General features: G+C 37.0%; 1 protein-coding gene and 3 long non-coding RNA genes across 11 annotated transcripts; 1 reads left to right on the top strand and 3 right to left on the bottom strand.

The window, feature by feature from the left end:
* Positions 1 to 241: 241 nt before the first annotated feature.
* LOC143428754 (actin-5C) lies at positions 242 to 5,075 on the bottom strand. 3 transcript variants are annotated; one of them, XM_076903878.1, is made up of 2 exons: positions 4,920 to 5,075; positions 242 to 2,363 (listed from the first exon to the last, which is right to left on the bottom strand). In XM_076903878.1, exon 2 carries the CDS (start codon positions 2,342 to 2,344, stop codon positions 1,214 to 1,216), a length of 1,131 nt encoding a protein of 376 aa, XP_076759993.1. In that variant the 5' UTR covers positions 2,345 to 2,363; positions 4,920 to 5,075; the 3' UTR covers positions 242 to 1,213. The 3 variants fall into 3 exon arrangements, with proteins under 3 accessions (XP_076759993.1, XP_076759984.1, XP_076760001.1); XM_076903869.1 differs by lacking the exon at positions 4,920 to 5,075 and adding an exon at positions 3,501 to 3,659; XM_076903886.1 differs by lacking the exon at positions 4,920 to 5,075 and adding an exon at positions 3,334 to 3,468.
* On the top strand, positions 3,904 to 20,191 carry LOC143428773 (uncharacterized). 5 transcript variants are annotated; one of them, XR_013102473.1, is made up of 3 exons: positions 4,899 to 5,081; positions 5,279 to 5,573; positions 19,967 to 20,191. It is a non-coding gene; the product is annotated as an uncharacterized LOC143428773 (long non-coding RNA). The 5 variants fall into 5 exon arrangements; XR_013102470.1 differs by lacking the exon at positions 19,967 to 20,191 and adding an exon at positions 6,058 to 6,553; XR_013102469.1 differs by lacking the exon at positions 19,967 to 20,191 and adding an exon at positions 6,058 to 6,553 and having other exon boundaries at positions 5,262 to 5,573.
* Positions 16,327 to 18,756, bottom strand: LOC143422165 (uncharacterized). 2 transcript variants are annotated; one of them, XR_013101686.1, is made up of 3 exons: positions 18,594 to 18,756; positions 16,791 to 17,011; positions 16,327 to 16,577 (listed from the first exon to the last, which is right to left on the bottom strand). It is a non-coding gene; the product is annotated as an uncharacterized LOC143422165 (long non-coding RNA). The 2 variants fall into 2 exon arrangements; XR_013101688.1 differs by lacking the exon at positions 16,327 to 16,577 and having other exon boundaries at positions 16,869 to 17,018.
* Positions 20,192 to 20,643: 452 nt separating the features above from the next.
* On the bottom strand, positions 20,644 to 21,577 carry LOC143422966 (uncharacterized). The gene is made up of 2 exons (XR_013101778.1): positions 21,324 to 21,577; positions 20,644 to 20,773 (listed from the first exon to the last, which is right to left on the bottom strand). It is a non-coding gene; the product is annotated as an uncharacterized LOC143422966 (long non-coding RNA).
* Between the last annotated feature and the right edge of the window lie 3,326 nt (positions 21,578 to 24,903).

Raw genomic sequence — 24,903 nt, 5'->3', positions numbered from 1 at the left:
TACCACAAATCTTACGTTACAATAATAAGTAACACCAAACGGTACAAAAGCTACGTTATGTATAAAACTACATGAATTCATGCTAAATGAAATGAGAAGTGATGATCAAATTCTTTTTTCTTTTTTTTTTCTTTTTTTTAGCACAGATTAACTACAATATACTGGATTGGAGATCAGGGACACAATATCCAGTTAAGGGTATTGGAAAATTGCAATCTTAAAAACACAAAAGTCAAAGCAATAATGTTCTTAAGAGTTTTATTTTATAATCCCATAAGTCTAAAGTAGTCTTTAAGATGTGTACGTGAATGGTCTTGCACAATACAATGGGAATAAATTATAATACTTTGGCTACGCTTGCGGGGTCGAAACCGTGTCTTTTTCTTTTTATTCGTTTGAGCGCGCGTTTGTGGGATGCTTTTCTGGGTCAGCGGTCTCCCCCATTATTTAAAAGAAAATGGAAAGGAAAGAGCCATCTTTTTCCTCAACGATTGGTAACAGTAAAAAAAAAAAGAAATGATTAGTAAGTCGAAGGCCTATCTCCGCCGGGAATGATGAATTCTCAAAAGACTGATACAAATGTCTTTAAATACCGCGGAGCAAAGTAGCGGAATGCATTCAATCGGAGGATATAAAATTAAAAGGTCTTTCGGTGCATTAAGGATACACGCACAACGGTTTCATCCTGCATCGAGTGATATATTCCGAAGTGATTTATGTAATAGTTTTATTCTTAAACTCGCGAATATTAAAAATTGGCAATTGTATAGCATATTCGAAAAAATAAGGGCAAATTATTATTTCACTTGTAGAGTAGAAGATCGCAATGGCAATAAGAAAAATGTTTTCTCGAGAGTAGTTAGCTATATGTTAGCATAGTCTCGATGTTTACCATGCCTTATTATGACTATAGTAGACCATGTAGCTAACCATCTCTCGCGAAAACATTATTCTTGTTGTCATTGTAATATTCTACTCTGCAAGTGAAATAATAATTTGTTCTTATTTTGCAGTAAAGATGTTTAGGATTGCCTCTGCGCTAAGTATGTCCCACGTACATCCGAATCGAAAGAAGCTATCTTCGCCCCGGAGGAATCAAAGGACAATTATTATTGCGGAAGTTGATGTTACGTCCGCCTGCGAAACGAAACAGAGGCCGCTCTCGGGATTCGGGGAATGATAGTATGATGCAAGAGGAATATCAAAGATGTGCTTAGAAGCACTTCCTGTGGACAATGGATGGTCCGGATTCGTCGTATTCTTGTTTAGAAATCCACATCTGCTGGAAGGTAGACAAAGAAGCAAGAATCGATCCACCGATCCATACAGAGTATTTCCTCTCGGGTGGTGCAATGATCTTGATTTTCATGGTTGATGGTGCTAGGGCAGTGATTTCTTTCTGCATTCTATCTGCGATTCCAGGATACATGGTGGTACCGCCAGAAAGAACAGTGTTGGCGTACAAGTCTTTACGGATATCGACATCGCATTTCATGATGGAGTTGTATGTTGTCTCATGAATACCGCAAGCTTCCATACCCAAGAAGGATGGCTGGAAGAGAGCCTCGGGACAACGGAATCTTTCGTTACCAATGGTAATTACTTGACCGTCCGGAAGTTCATAACTCTTCTCCAAGCTGGAAGAGGATGCGGCAGTTGCCATTTCCTGTTCGAAGTCCAGAGCAACGTAGCAGAGTTTCTCTTTGATGTCGCGAACAATTTCACGTTCGGCCGTAGTGGTGAAGGAGTAACCTCTTTCCGTGAGGATCTTCATGAGGTAGTCAGTTAAATCACGGCCAGCCAAGTCCAGACGGAGAATAGCGTGAGGCAGAGCGTATCCTTCATAGATGGGTACAGTGTGCGAAACACCGTCACCAGAATCCAATACGATACCGGTAGTACGACCAGAAGCGTACAGTGAAAGTACGGCTTGAATGGCAACGTACATAGCGGGGGTGTTGAATGTTTCAAACATAATCTGCGTCATCTTTTCGCGGTTAGCCTTTGGATTAAGAGGAGCTTCGGTAAGTAGTACTGGATGTTCTTCGGGAGCCACTCGAAGCTCGTTGTAGAATGTGTGATGCCAGATTTTTTCCATATCGTCCCAGTTAGTGACGATACCGTGCTCAATCGGGTATTTCAAAGTGAGAATACCTCTCTTCGACTGAGCTTCGTCACCGACATAGGAGTCCTTCTGTCCCATACCAACCATGACACCCTGGTGGCGTGGTCTTCCGACGATAGATGGGAAGACGGCGCGAGGAGCGTCATCTCCAGCGAAACCGGCCTTGCACATACCGGAGCCATTGTCAACTACGAGCGCAGCAACTTCTTCGTCACACATGTTTGGTTTATTGGTTTGTCTGCAAAGGTAAAAAAGATTAGTTATCTTATAATTTTCTCTCTTTCAACGTCAACTACGGCTGTGAACTCAATTATTGGATATAAAGTTAAAAACGTGGATACCTCCAAGATAATGCATTAAGTATCTTTTATAAATTTAAACAAGTTTCATTATTCTTGCCGCATATGTGCTTTTTTATTCTTATGTTTTAGCGTTAAACATGAATTTTTATCCTTTTAAAAATAATCGAATATAAGTTTTTTACGCAAGTACTCCAAAATTATATTACTACCGAATGCTTTCCGTTTTAAATATATATAATAAAAAAAATTTAGCTACATACAAAGCTATGCCACAACTATTTGTATTATACTATTTATAACAAAAATAGCAAATTACAGAATACCATGTGCTGTGAAACAAGATTTTAAATATTTTCAAGATGGCGTCTAGAGACACGTAGCATTATACTATCGTGATGTTAATAATTAAGTATTTAAAAAGAAGTATTGAAAGGTGAGTAGTATAAAGAACTCCAAATACGTTTACGTTTTTCCGTACAAAACGAAATACTGTCCTAAAGATAAGTAATTAGAGAAGTTCCTAGACGTTCTGAAAACTGCCGTTATCTAGAACCGCACCCTGCCCCGCCCTTCCCCGGCATCAAACGGTCAATACCCGACATGTTTCGACAGAATAAATTCTTAGAATATTACAAACATACAGTATACTGCGAGTACAAACTTGAATTAGCTGAATTTTAATCTGAACAAACTCGCGAGTAGTACTAGGAGAATACTTTGCCTTACAGAGACCGATATTTCACGGGAAAAGAATTCGTTCCCAATATCACGTGTAAAGCGTCACTAACGCAGATTCTCGTAACGATTATTACTGAGAAAGAACACTGTCGTATTGCAATTGAAAGAAATGCAACACAAAACACACTAATGTGGCACAAGCGTATATCAAAACCTAACACCACCTACTTCTCGGTTTAGAAATCCACGTTAAGATGTACAAACGATTCGCCGATCAACTATCGCCCACACACTATTCCTAATTCATTGCACTGTGGTTTAAATTTTTCGCTTCAACCGGTTTACAGAATGTTAAAAATTTCATCTATATCACTGAATTTAAGATAGTGACTTACGTTTTTGTTTCGTATAAAAAAAGTTATGTACAAGTTAGGGAGCGCTTGGGATCTTTGGATGTGACACTGCCGCACAACCGACCGATGTAGCACCAAACACAGAATGTAGCTGACAGCCGGCTTGCAGTGTATTATATGAACAGAGTCGTTGTCGGGGCCCCCACCACTCAGCGATCGGCCAAAAAGGGCAGGACACCCTCAGCCAATCCTGGCTTTCTTTACCATATATGGAAGTGCTCTGTCACGGAGGGGTATTACCCCCTCTTCTATCCTATGCCCTTCTCCGTCTATTCGAAGTGTGTCTCACACCTTCGTGAATGCATCCGCCAAATTGACCGAACCGCACATCTCCGATCTTGCCAATGCTCGCTCTCCCTTCCCCGCTATATAAGTTCTGTTACGATCATAGTCAATGTCAGCCGATTTTTTAGTACATCCGAATAATAAATAACTGTTTCCGGCAGATAGATTTACAGTTTTTTTCTTACTTTTCCGGCGAGCATATGAATTTTATAAATCGATTTCTTTGGTTCGATCTCGGTACTTTTGTCTGATTATTGTTAAATATACAGAATTTTCGTCCACGAAAATTAGTTACAAGAATTTGTATAAATTCTACGTAGAAAAATTGTTATATACCGATTTGGCCTTTCTTAAATGTTAGTAATTTTCTAATTATTACAGAAATATCTGACTTGAAATATTAAGCGCTACAGTATCTCATTATTGATTAGATATTTAACTACTTTTATTGGATGTTAGAAAATATAATTTGTATATATCAATCTTACGTCCTTTTTACTTTATTAATTAAATATTAAAGTGTGCAATAATAGCTTTCAACGCCTAGTCTTTTACTATTGCTTAATACATGCTTCTTAAAGTAAAAATAGCGACAGTTAATCATTTTTAAATATTTATAAATACAAGTACTTAATTCTAGTGTATTATGCCAAATAAAGGCACATTGCTACAATTTCTACGCTTCGCCAGTGTTCTAATTTCTGAGACGGCGACAGATTTACACTGGTATTTCGTGGTACGAGCAGACATAATCGTAGGTTAGTGCTGTAACATCGCGACTACAGAGTACTGCTATTAATAAACGACCACGTCGCGACCACCTGCCTTGCTGTGTGTATACGTCAGGAACCACTTGACAACGACAACCTGTCGGATCGTTCCGGTACATTCTCTCTTTTCTAGATAATACTAGCAGAAATGATATTTGCAAAGAAACGGACGTTACGTTGACAAAAGTCAGAATCTGAGAGAGAGCAACGCCCTGCCATCATGGCTGCCCACGAACCGGCGTTTGTCCTCGATCTTTTTGTCGTTAAAATTATGACAGATCGTCATGAAATGTTCCAAATTAATACCAAACTTAAACGTAACGCATTGAAATATACAAATGCTCACCTTTTAGAACGGAAGGTAACCAACGAAGTAGTCGATCCTTGATCGGCAAAAGGACACTGCAGGAATACTATCGGCGCGACGAAGCGAGACTCGAGAGCCGCGAGTTACGAGCACTGTGAGCGAGATCGTGGCCGGTCCCGTGTCATGTGGACTCGCCCAAAGGTGTGGTCCGCATATACGCTGCGAATGTTCCAAATTACCTGATATATTCCATCTTTTGTCCCCGTAATTCCCGAATTTATGGACAACATACGATTTATTGAACGATGCAAATGGGAAGACCTAAAAATCTCATAATTATTCGCTTGTTTCGAAGTTGTATTTTCCAGTACTGTTGCGTAGGTACACCCCTGTTTCAGAATGGATTCGACCGGCTTCCCTCACTACTTGGATTCACAGCTCTTGCCATATATGGGCATAAAACGAAAGCGGCTCGCTGATTGGTCCGTTGGCTGGCTGCCGGCTAGATTCTCCAAATGCCGCTTCAAACTGTACGATACGGGGAGCATAATGCCTTCTGGAAGCATACACTAGCGTAAGGGCTTTCCTGACTAACCGTCAGAGCTGTTTGTAGTAGTGTATGTATCAATGTATGCGGAGATTACCACGTTTCCTATGTGTACGTGTGTACTTACGAACCAGTACCGGCAGTAGGTATGAGTCAGAAAAAGTTTTGTTATATACTTTGGAATGAATAACATTTTCTTTTGCTTAGTGGAGGTTGAAACACTCGTCATTAAGATGTAACGATTCCTCTGTCCATCTGCAATCTTTAGTGGAAATTCTTTGTTTAAGATATCAAACTTAATGAAACATACATTGTTAAATATTAACACCATTATCTTCCTTTTACATAAAGAGAGATAATATATTTTTTAAAGACGTAACGTAATCCATTTTGGTAATTTAAGATGTGAACGTGCGCGTGACAAACAACGCTTTTTGACTGCATCATTTTTAATATTAACCAAGAAATTAAATGACTTGTACATATTAATAATATCTATATATATACCTAGCCCAATACTGTCTATACCTCTAAAATTATGCCCGAAGATAGTTCGCAAGAACTAATTCCGAACGTTAGTAGGTCAAATCCGACTATTTATGCATACTCATCGTTTAATTTTCGGTTTAGAGTAGAACAGATGATGTTTGCTTAGAAATCGTCGTATTTCCGAAAGATTGTCGACTCGACTCGTGCTAGATAATCAAATGGAGTCGATGTTCATCCCCACACTTATTGCAAGCAGCGTATGTCATCTCGGCCGCCTTTTTCATGAAACAGAAGCTAAAAATAGACTCAAGGGCGCGGATAAGGGTGCACTGGACTACTACCACGTCATACAAGCCCTACGCTACGGCCCTATTCCGTGTGTATTCGAGTTTGTTCGACGGAAGATACTATAGTGTGCGTGAGTGCAGTGTCTGCTTCAAATCGATACGCGTGTCGTGTAGTCTACAATGGTAGATCGTGCTTTTGAACGGAAACCACGTGCTGAGGAATACGTCAAAGTATAGTCAACTGTATCGCATGTTACTTTATCGCAAAAGCTTTTCGCAGTGAACTCTTTTGTTTATGGTATTCACTATATTATTTATAATATGTGAAATCACATCGAAAGGTATATCGATCAAAACTAAAACCCACAAAATTGATTATTTGCACTAGAATTGCGTTTTAACTAAAATGTTATGATCAGAATTTTGTTTTAAATTCTAAACAAATCATTAATTTATCTAATGTACGACAAACTTGGCGTTATGTGCAAACCATGTGTACAATATATGTTTTTTAATATCAATTATCATTTAACGAATTAAACTCGGTTATTACGAAAGTTACAATCGAAAAACAGAACAGTTTTATAAATACACCTGTCACGCTTCTTTGACGAAATAGTGCTCCGATGACATAATCGGTGAATCATTTGTGCCTAATAAGAAATCGTATCGGGTTGTGCACTCGTTTCTCGATGTGGATGTGCCAAATTTTTGTTCTTAATATCATTTCTCTTCTACTGTGGAATTGAACGATGCTTTGAAAGCGATCATTATATTTGATACGCATGTGAAATTCGAGTATACATTACTAATGTACTGTATAGACGGATGGGCTGCATCACTCAAGTCTAACCTAACCTTAAAACGCCAAAGCCGGTACCTAGTTGTCACATGCACGCAGTATTTTTACTTTAAGTATTCAATCATTCGATTACTTAATCGATCATTTTACTATAAATTCGATATTTCATTTTTACTTTTTAATTAAAATATATACATTATTTAATTACTATATATTATAACCTGAAAAGTAAACGCTATAAAAGTAAGTGCATATATAAATGCATACAGACTGCATATATACTGTGCATACGCATATACTATTGAGAACTTTATATCGAAAAGAGAGTTCTGTTCGTGATATAGTGTATATGCACCGGAGAAGTTTAATTCGAATATTTATATGTTGAATAAACTTCATACATTTTTATACCAAATGTAACAGAACAGAACAATTTTACACCTTGCAAACCAACTGTGAGCATTTATGGCACTATCTTACAAGATCGTGTATTAATACTTAATCCTCCCTATCTAAATTGGCGTTACACGATGTGGTCTTTATTTACTTTAGACCATCGGGAGTTTCGTTATCGCGGTAAGTCCACGATAGAAAGAATTAAATCCAAGTAAGGTGGTGGCGCATTGTGATCGGCCTGAAAACCCAATGGTCCGCGAAGCCTCGACCTTGCTTACCAAATAAGGTCCCGTTCAAGGCCTTCGGGACCTTGCGTAAGGCTTGGCTGTGCCATCAGCATAACGATTAACTGATTATGTCCATGGTTTAGTCATCGATCGTTTTCAGTGAAAGTTTCCTTAGGAAAAATCTCATTTGTTTTGTGTTCAACACGTATCTTCTCTCTGAAACCCTCGATTTCGTTTATGGAAAGTCCAGGTTGGGCGTGTCTGCCCTACGCAGACACGTGCTGTAGGTAACGTCTGGCTCCAGTCGCGCAGTGCCACTGAAATCAATACGGAATGCGACGGTAAGTTCAACGCACCCACCCAGAAGAGTGCTTAAGGTTCTTTCTCATCGAACTAGCCGTGTGCATTCGGTCCAGACAGTGAAACTATGGAGGATAACTGTAATGAGGTCAAAGACCTTACGTGATACACCTTTTGCGAATTAAAGATACGTTAAATGGTCGAAGCCAGATCTGAATTGGAAAAATGAATTGAAAATTGAAACTCTAGGAGAGGCTTCTCAGATTGAATACGTTGCCAGGAGATCATTTAGGTACTACTTTAATTCCTTTTAAATTGTACATGACACTTACTTTATGGATGATTCTTTACTTTCTTTTAATAGGAACAAAAGAGATCCCTCTTGGGGTACTTCTATTCTCCTTGAGGTAGAGTCAAATATCTGTTCACGCGTATTACTCGAACTGTTCTCGAGTGGAAAGTAAAGTATTCTTGGTGAACAGTTTCCCGATTTATGACGATTTTTGCGTAACTACGTAACCAAGAATTTCCGTGCAAAGTTTAAGTTCATTTCATCGACAGAAATGTAGTTAAATTAATGCAATCTTCAAGTAATACTAAGAAGTAAGTTTGCGTATGGTTAATTATGGAATTATGGTCTTATGCACGATACTACGCGATCACTATATTTAGTCTTGACTTATGCTTTGCCTTGTCAGATCAAGAATCAGTGACGTAGATACGAGCCGCTGACGATAATGAAAATGATAATACACGATATGCAAAGACTACAGACGTATTATTCGCATGCGCGCGACTGCCACTGCGAGCAAGAATTTCTCGATGATTCAAGGTACCGACTTACTCTTGGAATAAGTCGGTACAATCAAAAAGAGCGTTCCAAGGCGCATCTTTTAGCATAGAAATTAGAGAAAAAAAAATTCCCAAATTTTTCCGAAAATCACCCAATACCCCCCCATTGGGGTGTTTTTGAAACTTCAAACTTAAAAAAAAGTAACTTCCCGTGCAGCTAGATCAAAAATTCCAACGGCATTTTAAAGAGCGTTCCAAGGCGCATCTTTTAGCATAGAAATTAGAGAAAAAAAAATTCCCAAATTTTTCCGAAAATCACCCAATACCCCCCCATTGGGGTGTTTTTGAAACTTCAAACTTAAAAAAAAGTAACTTCCCGTGCAGCTAGATCAAAAATTCCAACGGCATTTTAAAGAGCGTTCCAAGGCGCATCTTTTAGCATAGAAATTAGAGAAAAAAAAATTCCCAAATTTTTCCGAAAATCACCCAATACCCCCCCATTGGGGTGTTTTTGAAACTTCAAACTTAAAAAAAAGTAACTTCCCGTGCAGCTAGATCAAAAATTCCAACGGCATTTTAAAGAGCGTTCCAAGGCGCATCTTTTAGCATAGAAATTAGAGAAAAAAAAATTCCCAAATTTTTCCGAAAATCACCCAATACCCCCCCATTGGGGTGTTTTTGAAACTTCAAACTTAAAAAAAAGTAACTTCCCGTGCAGCTAGATCAAAAATTCCAACGACATTTTAAAGAGCGTTCCAAGGCGCATCTTTTAGCATAGAAATTAGAGAAAAAAAAATTCCCAAATTTTTCCGAAAATCACCCAATACCCCCCCATTGGGGTGTTTTTGAAACTTCAAACTTAAAAAAAAGTAACTTCCCGTGCAGCTAGATCAAAAATTCCAACGGCATTTTAAAGAGCGTTCCAAGGCGCATCTTTTAGCATAGAAATTAGAGAAAAAAAAATTCCCAAATTTTTCTGAAAATCACCCAATACCCCCCCATTGGGGTGTTTTTGAAACTTCAAACTTAAAAAAAAGTAACTTCCCGTGCAGCTAGATCAAAAATTCCAACGGCATTTTAAAGAGCGTTCCAAGGCGCATCTTTTAGCATAGAAATTAGAGAAAAAAAAATTCCCAAATTTTTCCGAAAATCACCCAATACCCCCCCATTGGGGTGTTTTTGAAACTTCAAACTTAAAAAAAAGTAACTTCCCGTGCAGCTAGATCAAAAATTCCAACGGCATTTTAAAGAGCGTTCCAAGGCGCATCTTTTAGCATAGAAATTAGAGAAAAAAAAATTCCCAAATTTTTCCGAAAATCACCCAATACCCCCCCATTGGGGTGTTTTTGAAACTTCAAACTTAAAAAAAAGTAACTTCCCGTGCAGCTAGATCAAAAATTCCAACGGCATTTTAAAGAGCGTTCCAAGGCGCATCTTTTAGCATAGAAATTAGAGAAAAAAAAATTCCCAAATTTTTCCGAAAATCACCCAATACCCCCCCATTGGGGTGTTTTTGAAACTTCAAACTTAAAAAAAAGTAACTTCCCGTGCAGCTAGATCAAAAATTCCAACGGCATTTTAAAGAGCGTTCCAAGGCGCATCTTTTAGCATAGAAATTAGAGAAAAAAAAATTCCCAAATTTTTCCGAAAATCACCCAATACCCCCCCATTGGGGTGTTTTTGAAACTTCAAACTTAAAAAAAAGTAACTTCCCGTGCAGCTAGATCAAAAATTCCAACGGCATTTTAAAGAGCGTTCCAAGGCGCATCTTTTAGCATAGAAATTAGAGAAAAAAAAATTCCCAAATTTTTCCGAAAATCACCCAATACCCCCCCATTGGGGTGTTTTTGAAACTTCAAACTTAAAAAAAAGTAACTTCCCGTGCAGCTAGATCAAAAATTCCAACGGCATTTTAAAGAGCGTTCCAAGGCGCATCTTTTAGCATAGAAATTAGAGAAAAAAAAATTCCCAAATTTTTCCGAAAATCACCCAATACCCCCCCATTGGGGTGTTTTTGAAACTTCAAACTTAAAAAAAAGTAACTTCCCGTGCAGCTAGATCAAAAATTCCAACGGCATTTTAAAGAGCGTTCCATGGCGCATCTTTTAGCATAGAAATTAGAGAAAAAAAAATTCCCAAATTTTTCCGAAAATCACCCAATACCCCCCCATTGGGGTGTTTTTGAAACTTCAAACTTAAAAAAAAGTAACTTCCCGTGCAGCTAGATCAAAAATTCCAACGGCATTTTAAAGAGCGTTCCAAGGCGCATCTTTTAGCATAGAAATTAGAGAAAAAAAAATTCCCAAATTTTTCCGAAAATCACCCAATACCCCCCCATTGGGGTGTTTTTGAAACTTCAAACTTAAAAAAAAGTAACTTCCCGTGCAGCTAGATCAAAAATTCCAACGGCATTTTAAAGAGCGTTCCAAGGCGCATCTTTTAGCATAGAAATTAGAGAAAAAAAAATTCCCAAATTTTTCCGAAAATCACCCAATACCCCCCCATTGGGGTGTTTTTGAAACTTCAAACTTAAAAAAAAGTAACTTCCCGTGCAGCTAGATCAAAAATTCCAACGGCATTTTAAAGAGCGTTCCAAGGCGCATCTTTTAGCATAGAAATTAGAGAAAAAAAAATTCCCAAATTTTTCCGAAAATCACCCAATACCCCCCCATTGGGGTGTTTTTGAAACTTCAAACTTAAAAAAAAGTAACTTCCCGTGCAGCTAGATCAAAAATTCCAACGGCATTTTAAAGAGCGTTCCATGGCGCATCTTTTAGCATAGAAATTAGAGAAAAAAAAATTCCCAAATTTTTCCGAAAATCACCCAATACCCCCCCATTGGGGTGTTTTTGAAACTTCAAACTTAAAAAAAAGTAACTTCCCGTGCAGCTAGATCAAAAATTCCAACGGCATTTTAAAGAGCGTTCCAAGGCGCATCTTTTAGCATAGAAATTAGAGAAAAAAAAATTCCCAAATTTTTCCGAAAATCACCCAATACCCCCCCATTGGGGTGTTTTTGAAACTTCAAACTTAAAAAAAAGTAACTTCCCGTGCAGCTAGATCAAAAATTCCAACGGCATTTTAAAGAGCGTTCCAAGGCGCATCTTTTAGCATAGAAATTAGAGAAAAAAAAATTCCCAAATTTTTCCGAAAATCACCCAATACCCCCCCATTGGGGTGTTTTTGAAACTTCAAACTTAAAAAAAAGTAACTTCCCGTGCAGCTAGATCAAAAATTCCAACGGCATTTTAAAGAGCGTTCCAAGGCGCATCTTTTAGCATAGAAATTAGAGAAAAAAAAATTCCCAAATTTTTCCGAAAATCACCCAATACCCCCCCATTGGGGTGTTTTTGAAACTTCAAACTTAAAAAAAAGTAACTTCCCGTGCAGCTAGATCAAAAATTCCAACGGCATTTTAAAGAGCGTTCCAAGGCGCATCTTTTAGCATAGAAATTAGAGAAAAAAAAATTCCCAAATTTTTCCGAAAATCACCCAATACCCCCCCATTGGGGTGTTTTTGAAACTTCAAACTTAAAAAAAAGTAACTTCCCGTGCAGCTAGATCAAAAATTCCAACGGCATTTTAAAGAGCGTTCCAAGGCGCATCTTTTAGCATAGAAATTAGAGAAAAAAAAATTCCCAAATTTTTCCGAAAATCACCCAATACCCCCCCATTGGGGTGTTTTTGAAACTTCAAACTTAAAAAAAAGTAACTTCCCGTGCAGCTAGATCAAAAATTCCAACGGCATTTTAAAGAGCGTTCCATGGCGCATCTTTTAGCATAGAAATTAGAGAAAAAAAAATTCCCAAATTTTTCCGAAAATCACCCAATACCCCCCCATTGGGGTGTTTTTGAAACTTCAAACTTAAAAAAAAGTAACTTCCCGTGCAGCTAGATCAAAAATTCCAACGGCATTTTAAAGAGCGTTCCAAGGCGCATCTTTTAGCATAGAAATTAGAGAAAAAAAAATTCCCAAATTTTTCCGAAAATCACCCAATACCCCCCCATTGGGGTGTTTTTGAAACTTCAAACTTAAAAAAAAGTAACTTCCCGTGCAGCTAGATCAAAAATTCCAACGGCATTTTAAAGAGCGTTCCAAGGCGCATCTTTTAGCATAGAAATTAGAGAAAAAAAAATTCCCAAATTTTTCCGAAAATCACCCAATACCCCCCCATTGGGGTGTTTTTGAAACTTCAAACTTAAAAAAAAGTAACTTCCCGTGCAGCTAGATCAAAAATTCCAACGGCATTTTAATGAGCGTTCCAAGGCGCATCTTTTAGCATAGAAATTAGAGAAAAAAAAATTCCCAAATTTTTCCGAAAATCACCCAATACCCCCCCATTGGGGTGTAACACACAATTAAATGATGTGTGTAAAAAATACCATTGATTGCATACGTACATTAACATTACGGGTTAACAAAATTACAATCAGAATTTGTTTGTCTAAAGACAAATGTAGGAATCAAATATTTCTTAAACATTTTTGGGAAGGGGATGTCACTTTGTAAATACAGATTGGAATGGTCCAGAGATATTTTTAAATGGCGTACGTTTTAAGATTTGAAAATACAATACCACTTTAGAAGTGAAATATGATCTTTTGAAAAGTAAAAAATACCAGGTTAAATAATTAATAGTGTTTAGCTGTAGGAAACGCAAACTTCTGTCTTACGAAATTTTCGATGACGTCAATAAGATAATCATTGAGATACAGGATAAAAGCGCTTCGCGCTTTAAGATTTTTACAGCATCGCTATTATCCATGGCATCTGTATCTTTCAAGTTATCGTGTTTTGCACACGAAGCATTACTGACACGAATCAACAATAATCACAAGTTAGAAATTGTTTTGTAATTTTCACGCGTTATCGATTAATGTGAAAGAGTGAGAGAGGAGAGAGAGAGAGGGAATCGACCAAATAGATAAATTACTGAATAATATAAATTAAAAATCTGTTCAAAAAGAAAATTGTAATTTGTTAAACTTGAAAAATTTTAGTTAAAAATTCCTATTTCAAATTGATATTGGATAATTTTTAATTTAAGTTTAAATTAAATGTGACGCAGAAAATATTAATTTTCAAATGTAGTGGATAAAGAGTTAACGGAAAGTAGGTTCGTCAATGTAGGTAGGAAGTATTCTTCTTGCAGTGAGTCGTCGAAATGAACATAAGAATGACAACTATTCCACTCTAAACGGCAGACAAGATTCGCGGTCTTCGGCTCTGACGAATGACGTTGGAGATTCTTGGGATTTGACCTTGCACACGCGACTGACCCAGAACAGGTAGACAACCGGTAAAACGAATGTGTTCATAGCCGTTGCCGGCTGCTACTTGCGTTCTTGACTCCGTTTTCTTGCGCGTATCTGCGTGTGTCCGCGGGAAGTCAAGGATTTGGAACATGGCCGTGGTTCGTTAGAATTACCAAAAACGATGATTTCGGCCTTCCGCTTATTTAAATTGCCATACGGACGATCCGCGAGGCTATCGTCTACGAGAATTTGAATAATCCTTGCGTACATCGCGTATCTCGTAAAAATATGATTATCTCTAGGAACGTTACTCATCCGAGCGTGTATACTTGTAAAAATCGTCTTTTTATCTTGGGAAAATATTGGCTTAACGTAGAAAGAAAATTCAAGAAAGTAAAAACGATACTGGATTCTTGCGAGAATTATGCTTGAAACTTTGTAAGAGTATGCGACACGGAAGGATAATATATCAATTAATCATAAAAGTCAATACTTCTTGTATCAGTTATTGTTGAACGAACGTTATACGTACTATGTATACTTGTTGGCAAGACTGTGCGCGTGCTTCGTATGTGAATTAAACAGATAAGATTATATCATGCTCGTAATGAGCGTATTACAAAGGAAAATTTTCCTTCCGATAACTAGTGTCACATGAAACGTAACGTGATTATTATACTTTATACTTTAGTAGATATCATTATAATAGTTTACCGTACGTATTGTGTTATTAGACATTCTTGGTCGATAATTATCTCTATTTCGATAGGAATATCTATTCTATCATTTAATTACTTTTTTCATTATTTTTTTATTTAAATCAAGTTTATTTGTTTCGTGTCGCGTTAAATTTATTCCAGTTTTTCTTAGTCAGTGTCGGTGACAAGTTTCGCGGTCAATTTCTGCACTCGATTCACTCCTTTTCTATACCTACGATACTACGATACGTCTTGAGAAATTGTCGAACAGAAAACCTCGGAACTCCTACACGAGGTGTGGCAAATCGTCACAATTAAATTGTCACGCGTTACACGTACATTTATCAACTTTTTTTCATCGGTCTACTTTTCACCGATTCTTTTTAATCCGTTCGATCGCATCCATGCCGAAACGGTGTCCCGTGTTAAATTTGATTTTTCGAAACTGTGACACTTCGATCGTGATCGGTTACTTTCTTATGAAACTCGCCGGCACAAAAGCCGAAGCGATCGTCGCCGCTTTCTGTTCTCACAGCCGCCATTGTACACAGACCAAACTGTTCGAGGAAAAGTGCAATCTTGCGAAGAAAGCTTCTAATGGAAAGAAACTACCATCTGGCGAAGTTCGCGTTCGCCAGTTTCCACGTATGTGTGTGGTTTGGTGTCGTGCTTATGCACGAGACACATTTGCACGCTCACGTTAGGCCAAGTGCACTGTTCTCGTTGCATACGAAAGTGGAACAGCTATACTTACGTACTGTTCAGCTAAGATGGCATGTTGTCTATATGGTAAGACAACGAGCGGTGTCCTTGTTCAGAGAGGCAAGGTCTTGCCTTATCTGTGCAACTTTGGAGCTTGTTAGTCGGCAATGTAACTGAACCGGTTCCCACCGATTTTCATTTACTATTCGTCGAAATATTAATCGTTTCAAATTGTTTGTCTTCCAATATTTTGCATACAAAGCAAACGTTAAAACGCTCACTATAAAAACTGATAAACATACTTTACTACACGAGTTACTAAAAAATTAAATCAATCATTTTATTCGCTGTAGAATTTTTAATTCTATTATCATAGCTTACGATTATGTACAGTCTTTTATTAGATGATGACGAGTTTGGTTTCATATCGACCCTGCGGAAGAAAAATGCTATAAAGTGTACGTCAGAAGTTCCTCCTGCACGTGTCCATGGAAAGTGAATATCGTTGAACTTAGCGGTAAGAAGTTTAGCGGTAAAAAGTTTCACGTTTGCGAGTATCGTTATCTCCGATTGTATCGTTATCACGATGTTTAATATCTATGTCACACGGAGGAAGTCGAAATTAATCGGAAGAGAGCCTAAACGTTTCGAAACATTGCTTACACGCGTTACAGTTGATTACAATTAGCTCACCCTATACATGTGAGAGTCCTCTATCAGCGTAGTCATGCGTAGAAAATATTTAGGTCGCCTCTTACAGTTAAACATATTTTCCTTAACAGTGCAAACTGGTCTCGAATTTTTAGTCATATTTTTTGATATTTTAAAGGCTCAGAAATGCGTCGAGACCAGGATAAGGTCATCGCACATGGTATGCAATCTTTTATGTTAACTTATCTACAAAATTTAATTTCCTATGATATTACATTCGTGAATTAGTAATTTTTTTTCTCAATAATCATTGTTAACCAGATACATCAAATATCGTATATTCGGCGGAAATGAAGCTTCGAATGTCGTAAAATAAAGTATTCACCGCCCTTCTTGCTGTAAATAAAAATTCAAGAAGCATCCATGGTTATAAATAGCCATTTCCGCTTCGTCAGGTAGAAAGATTCGATTGACTTCTCAGGTTTGACGAAGGACAAGGTACTCCGAGGACCTTTCTACCGTCCATGCATTTAGATTCAAACGGAAGGAACTTTAAAGGAAATTTTACTTCCACCAAAGAAAATTCTTCGATAGTAAATTACCGTTTAATCTACGAATGGATAGCTAAATTTCTTGCGAATTTACAATGAATTGACTGTAGTTGTTCATGTGTTTACGTAAAATTCCTTCAATAGGAGGAAATCATTATTTTTCATACAGCCGTCTTCAATTTCATTGATGGTTAACGATAATTAGTGCACACCTCGTTCCCGTCGCTCATTCATTCCAGATAGTCGCGTAATCGGCGACCGATTGTCGTCGTCGCAAAAAATTAGGTTGAATGAAACTGGAACGTAGTATACGTTCGTTAAGTCGGCGGGCAAAAACTACCGGATGAATGGCTGGATATGTACTGTGTAGAGGGCATCCTCGAGTGGGACGAGGGACCCGCAGATGCGAAGAAGAAAGGGTGTAGGCTCGTATCTGGAAACTTTAAGACCCTTCATATACGAGAACTTGTACGATTTCCGGTGATAATCCATATCCTCATCTTTCGCTTACCGTAACTTACCAACTGTTCAAGGTAATTAAATAGGAGAATATCAAGTTTCTGATTTTTCCTCATATCGCACAATAACGTTACATAATTTCTATTGCTAATTTAGATTTTCAATTCTTCTTTAATCGTTCAGCTAAACGGTATCTCTTTCACGATGATTCTTGAATATACGAGAAACAATAGAAAGAGAAAGTTGTCAAATTTTCGACTGAATAATAGAAACTAGTGGGTGCGGTCACAATAGATTTTCCCCTTACGTGGTATTCGCTTTTGTTCGACCTGGCCATTTCGTCCATGGGGAATGATGGTAAATAAAGAAGAAATAACACGAGAACCTATTTATCTATCAACATGTGACGTGCTGGTTTCGAGAAGGGTACGGACGGAAACGGTTTCGCTCTTTACTAATCGGTGGTTCGAACGTTTCCGGTTCTAGTAAAATATTTATATATGATACTCAGAGATACCTATTCGAATACACGGAATACTAACTTGAAAAATATACAGCATATATTGAGAAGTTTAGAGTTCATTCTGTATAATAATCTTACGTATGAAAAAAGAAGGAAGAAGGAATGAAGTCTTTAAACTATGTTAACACGGTCAGACGGATAACGTGGAAGTAGAATGAAAACGTGTGCTTCCTGAGAATGAGTGGATTTAACAACCGTTTCGTATTAAAGGAGTAGAAATGAAGCGATTGCAACTGGCGCTGGTCCAACTCTTCCCATTGAAGAGTGTTTGGAGCGACGTGACAAATATATCTTGTAATTACGTGCGTACGTATACATCCGCTTTTACGAGAATAGAAATTGTTCGTGGATATACGAATGCTTCTAAATAAAACGTCAAGAGTAAAGTACTCGTCTTACACGCTTTGAACCACATCGATGTAAATTTAGACGAGCGGAGAGTAACTTTAACGCTTGTTTCCCGTTTGCCAAAAATAATTCTAGATAAAATCCTGTCGCAGTTTAGCGTAAACTTAATCTGTTTCGTAGTAATTCTCTATCAGAAACGTTGTTAACACGATGTGGAAGCCAAATAAGTACGCACTCCAAATATAGAACGTGTTACAGGAATAGAAATTGAGCTCAACACGTGGTCTCTTGTAGTACGATGAGCCGGTGGTTCACCTCGGCTGCTGATACTTAAAACAGTTTCCAATTTGATAAATAGCTAAACAACATCCGAATTTATCACGCGAACATTTTATATTATAATTCGGTCGATATTTTCATTAAATATTCCTTTAATTACAATCGAGCCTAATCGCATTAATTGGATTTATATTATTGCATTAATTAGATTTGCATGCACGATGAGAAATTATTTGTAAAAAAGAAATGTTGATTTATTAAATGATTTTGGACGTTCACGTGACAATTTGTGAAATGCAATCTGTGAGAATAGAAAACAAGTCCGATATACGATCCGTAATACGGTCTTTGACGGTAGCTCGCCCTACATACTGAACACGGCAGATGCTGGGGTCGATATACTTACGGTAGAACGCAAATACGATGCACTCTGAATCATTCGTCGTCAACGAAGGGTAGAATTACACGTATAACCGTCGCACAACGTTCAGTAATTATCAATAACCTTCTGTACTCCAATAGATTGTACGTTATTCGCAAACATATCTTGAATGCAAATCAATAGCTTCTTCTTCTTCTTTCTTACTCAATACTTCTTCTTTATTCTATACCTTGCAATCTACTTTTCTGGAAAATTAATCGACAATTAAGCAGAAAAATAATCGTGCGGAAGAAGTTTAAGGATATTCTTAGTATGTACCTGTGTAGTTTATCGATCAAACAAATGATACAACTACTTCGGTTCTTCCAAGTTTATTGCGGTTAGTCGTTCTGGCACGGTCTACGAATGTAAAGCATTTCAAATTTTTGGGTCAAAAAGAATTCGTATGTACGTATATTTTGGACTTGTCGAATAAAATGATGGAACGTGGAAAAAATTCAAAATTATACATTTTTCTATGCTTCACTAAGAAATCATAAATTAATAACAAGCACGAATGAATTCAGAGGTCTCGATGTAAAAGTTACAGTAAAGTAAAAGTCTTCTGTATATTATATGTTAAAAAGCACGAAGAATGTGATTATGCACCGACAAATTCATACACTGTGTGATATCTGACATAGAAAGTAATAGTTGATGAGATATAATTAGACCATAATGAATTCCCATATCATGATTTTCACTCATACAATGTTCCATAATACACTGTGTTAAATAATGTGCAACTAGGATTATTCAAACAACTATATATTTTTATGTATCCCATATTTTCTCTTTTTTCATTCAAATTGTAAATACTTAACTTACTGTTGCGTGTTTGCTATATAAGTTTACTTAATTATTCAGTAACTTATTAACTGTTCTGGTTTGCTGATTATGTAAAATATAATATTATGCATTTGAATATTTTAGAATGGTGCACGAATCCAAAATTAATTAAACAGTTTCACGTGCTTTACTCCGAATGTAACACCAAACGGTTTGCACGCATGTTGGTCCGTATTTTTTCAAGATCAAGTTTATTTAGACGTTATGTCGGAGGAGTCCTTGGAAGAAACGGTAGAAGAAACCGCCTGGGAATTAACTTTAGTCTCTCCGGATTCAAGGTGTGGGAAGGGCGGATATGCACGGATATCATAATTAATCGGTTGCAATTTATGCAACAACATTGCACTCAACCAGATTCGTTTCTCACAGTTCTTAAGCCTAGAGATTTAATCTGGGAAAACGATAATAATATATTAATGGAAAGTTTTTATATATTTAAAGTCTCGTTTTCCTATCAATCCAAATGTATAAAATGATTTTAATATTCTAATTTTATTTGATATTACCAGGTTCTTCGGAAATACTATGGGAACGATACTTTATATTCATTCGTATAACGAGAATGTAACAGTTGTGCAATCTAGTGGAATCATTTGGTCGAATTAATGTAGGCCTAGAAATCTAGAGTTCCTAACTGTAACATTGTAAGACACATTACTATAATTATAATTACATAGACGTACATGCTACAATTTTCATGAAAAATTCCACTTCTTCACTTGATCTATTGCTTACATGTACATGTACAATAACATGATCCGATAACGAATTGCTTCTGCAATGTTTGTTTAAACCAATAGTCAGACAATAATACGGTACACGATAATTTGCATAACATAACAAAATTGTACATTAACTCTGAATTATTAATATTACAAACATTATTGCTTTAGCATAGTTGTCGTTTAAATTACTTTGTCGAATGTATTAGAGCCACATCAATTTCCTTCAAACGGTTTTCCGCCGGAAATATACAAATATTCAGAGACCATGTTAGGTTTCGTCACGTATAGCACCAGCAATTGTGATGCAGGATGTACAGTCAATTTAATAAAAATTTCATTTCGCGCTCCGCCCGTGCTACTATTCTCCTGCAAGTTTTCTGCGTTCGTGAAATATGCGTACATACTATATCCCTGGCACTCGGATTATCGGGTACATTGCACTTCTGCGCAGAATGGAACCCCGTGTATAGCTTGGGGCTACGTCGAGGGAGCACGGAAACGGGTCTTGAGGGACAGTGTCCAGGTACGTATTCCTCATCCCGAGTCCCCTTCGCCAATATTACAATGGGGACATTGATAATATAAATGGTTCTGAAATAGATACATTTGAAAAAGATTTTTAAATAGACTTATGGATACGAAGTAATATTACTTTTAATATTAGTTTCCAGTTTGCACTGAAATTGAACGAAAATACTAGGAACCGCAGCATTTACTTTAATATATTTTATATTGTACTTCAAAAGGATTTTTGATATTTATATTCCCTTATCATTTAACACTTGTCCATATGCTTTTGTGAGCTATACTTATTACTTATTACATTTATCTGTTCATAGAATTAGAATTTCATTTTTGTATTGCCATGGATTTATTTTACTTTAACAGATTCGCATCGAGTACAAAATAAAGTTATACTTCACTTCCTATTAATTGAAAAACGATCGTTAAGCAATTGTTTCGGTAAATTTTTAATCATTAGGAGCGACTTATTTTAAAATGGTCAATAAAAAAATTGTAGTTCTATTTGAGTCATAAATACGGCACTGATTTGAAGGAGGACCACGGGGGAATCTGTAGAAGAGAACCTGCTTTCATCACGACACCTGTCGACCCGTTATATATACCGACGTTCGAATACCTTGATTCTTTGCAAAACTTTTGGTCCACTTAGTAGAAATCGTGAACGTACGCATAGATCTCGTCGGCATTGGGTAATCGCGGAAAGGAGACTGCAATTGAGTCGAAACTCCATCCAACGGTAGTGCTGAATTTTAAAACGTACAAATATTTTCCATCTGCTGATGCTATTTGATGCAAACTCGCAATGATTAATTGATTTAGAACAGTCTGAGCATCGTCGCACACATCTCTGCAATAGAATGCAAGAATATATATAAAAAAAAAAAACAGATTTAAAGACAATAAATTTATATTACGATTATCTGAAGGAGGAAATAAAATGCCAACTCGATGAAATTGTGGAGGATACAATTTGTCACGAAGTAGCAGAAATTCCATACGTGCTCAAGCATGAATCATCGTCTAGCTTTCAGCTGGAGGGGCGTTCGAATTTGAAACTGTATGCATACGTCTTTAGAAGACTTCTTGGATCGGCGGGCAGCTCCTAAAACGATAATCGCTGTAACTTGCGTTTTAAATTTCATGTTCGCGTTTGATTATCAGTTCGTTTATATTAATTTCCTCAGTATTAGTTTCTGATGCTGCAACACACGTGCTTGAATCTTTGTGTGAGAATTTTTCTCTTGCAACAATACTTTATCGTATAATTTTAGAGAGTGTTTTAAAATAAACTATGTTCTATTCTTTTAAGACATTCGCGAAGTTAACAATTTATATTTTAATTAATTGTTATATGTTGATCATAACTTTGATTGAAGAGATATTTGAGATAATAACATTTTAACTTTTGCAATTTGGGATTCATACATCATCTAAAGAATATTAATCAAAAAGATAACAGAATGTAGTGTTGAAATTCCACTCTGATTACAAAAATTGTCCACTACGTCAAGATAATATAGAACTCCGCTGTGTCCATATAAGGAAAACGTGTACGACTCATTCAAGATTACTTCAAACAAACAGATAACAATAACGGTGCGATACAACTGCAATTACGATGCAGCTTTCGCTTCCACGATATTAGTATTATATTTATTTCCATTTAAAATTCTATTGAACGTATACGTTGCTTCTATACAAATATTTTCAAGAAAACGATTCCTTCATTCATAACTCCTACCATGCCAAGCTATTCGAGCCAACCCATCTAAGTATTTGAAGATATTTAAGATTATAAGAATCTATCTTTATTTGAATTCACATTGCTAAAAAAATATATTCAAACGTATCGCCTTGTACTAGGCTCTGGTATTAGGACCACCTTGGTGAGCCTGCTCGGCCCTATGGTGTTCCATGACCGTGGGGAGATCGATGAAGAACGTCTGCAACGGCCACCACGCCCAAACCGGGAGGGAGTACCATGACTCACCCCATACAGAGAATCATGGAATGGGTGGGGACACCCCCGTGGCGCTGCTACGTGGCATTGAAAGTGACGAGCCACCGTGATAATTCACCCTCGCTTTTTGTTATAGTTCGACGAACGTTTGTCAATGCGAGTGTTGGATAGGGTACACACGCGGTACGACCGTCGGGGATCACGTGGTTCGATCCAACTCAACAACTTAGTCCAATTTGGCCGAGGGACATCCTTGATTTTCACCTATCGAAAGAACAAGGGGCGGGCGGCTTTCCGATTACTCATCAACCCACCACGCTGCATTGTTAGGCCTGCACGTTTCGAGTAAAACTGAAATTGTCTCAGGATCGGTACAAGGGTCCCCTTGTATCATGTTTAGCAATTAAATTGGTTGCGTTCTTTATTTCTGCAAGTATAGGGAGTAAAAATGAATACAGTTAAATGGTGTTATTATATTGAGAAGTATTTAAGAAAGCTTGTAGCGTTGATGTTTTTTGCTTATCAGGGGAGTGGCTTGGTTTCTTCTCGTACCTTCTTCATGTCTAGTATTGAGTTTGATGGACAAACATACCGAATTATCTAAAATCTTACTCACTCGCTAAGCAGTCATTTTTATTTCCACATATGTCCGTAAAAGTGGAATTAGTCATTTATAAATTTATCATATCGGCACATGTTCCCTTACACAGTAAAATGTAACTAAATAATGAATATAATTTATTGTACACTTACGAAAATAACTGTTGTATATGATGTTTTTAATTATTTGTTTTTAATGTATTATATTGGAGAATGTAAAATTATCACAAGTTTTTTTTTTATAATATGGAAGACCTACTGCTCGAAGAGATGATCTAAATGAATCGGGTACATATTCTACGGGTCCAAGATTATGTTTATAACAATTATTCTTGACGCAATGCTTTCGAGACACACTATATTACAGACTGTCGAAGAGAAATTGGATGTACAACTAAAGTCAATGACTTGGTGGCTTGGTTTAATTGACCCGACGACGGGATCTTTTCACGGCTTTAGGAATCAAGGCCACCGCGTACAGGTATTCAATATAGTTCAACGTATGTGTCCTCTTACGTGTGGGAACATCTTTTCGCAGACGTACCAGACGTATACGTAGAGAGAGGGAGAGAGAGAGAGAGAGAGAGACAAGAGTACATTGAACGTCTCCAATGGGTCCAATTTAATACTATGACAGTAAAATAAATGTTTATCATAATCATACAAATTAATTTAAGAATGATTTGTATGCCAAAAATTGCGAACATCGTATGGCTTAAATAATTAATCACAATAATGCCAGCTTTCGAAGTGGAACGATTATTTTGTTTTAGAAAGTGTATTCTGTTACCTGCTATGAAGGATTTCGTAAATCGCTGGAATACAAAATTTCGGATACTTTTCAAGTAAACGAAATTTATTATACTTTCGCTTGTAATTATATACGATTGCGTTAAAGATAATTTGTCTATCTTACTGCGGACAACATTATTTCGTTTAACACGACACGTAGAATTTTACAGAAATGACCGGTTATAAAATAGGAACTACGTAAGAATACGTATCCTCTTCCTGTGAACGACACATTTCTTATCCTACGGATGTCGGTATCCTTCGAGATAAATGTACCCTGGACGACAGAAACGTTTCCTACCGTCGCGTTTATTTTTCTCTCAACGGTAAGAAGGCTTGCCTTTGGCGATTCTCTTTTTATTGCTAGGAAATCTTCTGATATTAATTAAGCTCGCCAGCATGCGTATCACGATGTAATTGGAGCGATTCGTTCGGAGTAACATTGACGAGGGTGCGTTCACACCCACGTACCAAGCGGAGCATAATAATATTCTTATAATAAATCATATGTTAATGCCATGTTGTTACTTTCAGTAATAGATATATTATAAGAATACATGTTAGGCCTTTGGATGAAAATTGATTAGCGATTAATAATAAAATACTAGGAAATAGTTACGCACGCTTTATGTGACAAATGAATCACGAATGTACGTACGCGTATGCTTTAAATCTGAAATATCCTGATTCATTATAACCACAGACGAGGTGCACAATAGACCAATCACTTTATAACAGTTTGAATCTCAGAAACTGAAATACCGATCGTGCAGAGTCGTATAGATTTAGTTACGCCCTCTATCATTCAAAGCGATGAGTTTAGGAATAATTTTTCATCCAACCT

Source organism: Xylocopa sonorina, chromosome 1 (assembly GCF_050948175.1).
Source record: "Xylocopa sonorina isolate GNS202 chromosome 1, iyXylSono1_principal, whole genome shotgun sequence".
In the NCBI taxonomy this organism is placed as follows: Eukaryota; Metazoa; Arthropoda; class Insecta; order Hymenoptera; family Apidae; genus Xylocopa; species Xylocopa sonorina.
Note: the sequence above shows the minus strand (reverse complement) of the source record. Positions and strands in the feature narration are given on the sequence as shown.